The sequence below is a fragment of the Erpetoichthys calabaricus genome, chromosome 5, assembly GCF_900747795.2.
Source record: "Erpetoichthys calabaricus chromosome 5, fErpCal1.3, whole genome shotgun sequence".
NCBI lineage: Eukaryota > Metazoa > Chordata > Cladistia > Polypteriformes > Polypteridae > Erpetoichthys > Erpetoichthys calabaricus.
In genome coordinates this window covers 46118675-46121493 of record NC_041398.2, presented here as the reverse complement: position 1 = coordinate 46121493, position 2819 = coordinate 46118675, and the positions used below count along the sequence as shown (strand labels likewise).

General features: G+C 38.9%; 1 protein-coding gene across 1 annotated transcript; it reads right to left on the bottom strand.

Annotated features, from left to right (window-relative positions):
* Positions 1-269: 269 nt before the first annotated feature.
* LOC114652736 (SCAN domain-containing protein 3-like) lies at positions 270-2134 on the bottom strand. Its single transcript, XM_028803055.2, has 2 exons — positions 765-2134; positions 270-660 (listed from the first exon to the last, which is right to left on the bottom strand). Exons 1-2 carry the CDS (start codon positions 2132-2134, stop codon positions 270-272), a joined length of 1761 nt encoding a protein of 586 aa, XP_028658888.2.
* Between the last annotated feature and the right edge of the window lie 685 nt (positions 2135-2819).

Here is a 2819-nt window from a genome sequence, read left to right as displayed (position 1 = left end):
CTAACTATTGACAGTCAATGATACAGTGTCATACGACAGTCACAGGACTAAAGCCTGCTTAGCAAAAACAAAAAATGCAAAACAACTACAATATTAAATGCTTAATACTCATACTGCATAACTACAATACAACATTGTTCATTTAATAATAAAGAGTAAGACTATTAATTTTACGGCTACCTACCAGTGGTAAACGTTTTAATTATTTAATACGTTCAAATGTAGCCTATTACAAATACAATTACATTAGACTCTAATACTCATAGAAACTAATGAGATGTGTGGGCTTGCTTTTGTCGGCAGAGAAGGTCTATCCTTGGTGAGATTTTTGATAGACACACTCGAATGTCATCTTCCACCTGGAGACGTGATCTAAACTTAGATTTTATCACAGCTAATGCTGAGAACGATGCTTCGCACTGGTAGGTAGTTGCAAATGGGACCAGCACAGTCAATGCTCTCTCAGCTAAAAGCGTATATTCGTTCCTAACGTTGCACCAAAACGCAGTCAATGTTTGTTCTTGAAATTTAAGTTTGAGACTTCTGTCACTAGACAATTCAGCCAACTGTTCTTCTTCCTTCCCGGTCAAGTCGGTAAGCTGACAACTGAATGGATTTCTGATCCAGTCATAATCGGCAATGTTATCTGTTGGAATGTACCTGTCAAATATTCTTCCATCGAAGACAAATGGTCAAAGGTATCTGTTGCCAAGTTATCAATGGCCATATTGTTTTCATTCAGAAATTCAGTTAACAGTTCAAACATATCACAGCTTTTATTTTGTACTCGTGTCTTCCATATTCTCAACTTTTTCTTGAAGGCAGTTATCTTGTCTGTTGTTATCAACACAATTGAATCTCTGCCTTGCAGTGATGTGTTAAGTGCATTAAGTTGACAAAAGATATCAGCCAGGTAAGCCAATTTTGCAAGCCATACATTATCTGAAACAAACTTCACCAGCTCTGAGTTTTTATCCATTAAAAATGATGCCAGTTCACTGCGAAGCTCGAAGACGCGTTGAAGTACCTTTCCGCGTGACAACCAGCGAACCTCTGTGTGTAGCAGCAGATGTCGATGATCTGAGCCGCTTTCTTCGCACAGTGCAGCAAACAGTCGTTCATTCAACGGTCTGCACTTTATCCAATTAACTAGTTTAATGCATGTATTTAGCACTTTACCAAAGGAATCGTTTAAATTCTTACTAGCAAGAGCTTCGCGATGAATCATGCAATGTGTGGAAATAATATTCAGAGAAACAGTTCGTACGCGTGCAACAACCCCACTTTTATGACCTGTCATTGCTGCAGCTCCGTCCGTACAAATTCCAATACAGCTGGACCACTCAAGCTTGTTAGCAATGAAGAAATCATTTAGCATTGCAAATATATCTTCACCTGTCGTTCTAAGTGGCACAGGTTTGCAGAACAGAAAGTCCTCGACCACATCATTGTCAAAGCAATATCTAACGTAGACCAGTAACTGCGCTTGGCCTGCAATATCGGTACTTTCGTCCAACTGTATGGCAAATGTACTGCTTTGTAGGCGCTCAACCAATTGTAATTGGATGTCATTGGACATGTCGCAAATTCGCCTTCTGATGGTATCGTTTGATACTGGTATAGACAGTAATTTTCGGCTGCTTTCTTTTCCTAACATTATCTCGCATATTTCTAAAGCTGCTGGCATAATCAAACTCTCCGCAACCGTGTGTGCTTTTTTCCTCTTAGCTATTCGCATTGCCATAATATACGAAGCCTTAAGAGCTTTTTCATTCACTGTTGTCGCAGTGCTAATAATTTTCTGCTGATTTGCATACACTTCTGCTTGACGTTGGAAGAAATCAACAGGTTTGTCTTTTAGTTCATTATGCTTTGTTACAAGATGGCGCTTCAGTTTAGCAGGTTTCAAACTTTCGTTCGATAACACGTTTAAACAAATGACACATTGTGGCTGATCACTGTTGTCTTTGTACGGTATAAATCCGAATTGTAAATATTCAGGATCATATTTACGTAATTTTGCCTTACGCGGTGCGGACTCTCTTTCGACATCATGTTTCAGTTCATCGCCACTATTTCCATTACCCCCGTGCTCTTCTTCAGATATCCGCTTACGCTTCAAATATTTATCCATACGTTAGCTGGGTGTGCGAAAAACAATTTAACAAGCAAGAATTACCACTGTATAACTTAATAATTAATCATAAACTGTGCACGATTACAGGCTGCGTCTATAATGACGTCATCATAGAATAGTTCGTAATAGACATATATATACTATATATAGAATCTATACATATTAATAAAAGGCAAAGCCCTCACTGACTCACTGACTGACTGACTGACTGACTGACTGATTCATCACTAATTCTCGAACTTCCCGTGTAGGTGGAAGGCTGAAATTTGGCAGGCTCATTCCTTACAGCTTACTTACAAAAGTTAGGCAGGTTTCATTTCGAAATTCTACGCGTAATGGTCATAACTGGAACATGTTTTTTGTCCATATACTCTAATGGAGGAGGCGGAGTCATGTATCGCGTCATCACGCCTCCTACGTAATCACGTGAACTAAAAACAAGGAAGAGATTTACAGCACGAGTCAAACGCGGGAACGAAGGTAAATGACGTTAATTTTTGAGTGTCTTTTAATACTGTGTAAGCATACATATTAACACATGTGCAATTAAACGTGTGCATTTACGGGGTGATTTCTCAGGCTTAAAAGCTCGCCTTTTATCAAACGCGGGAACAAAGGTAAATGACATTGTTCACTGTCTTTTAATACTGTGTAAGCATACATATTAACACGTGTGCAATTA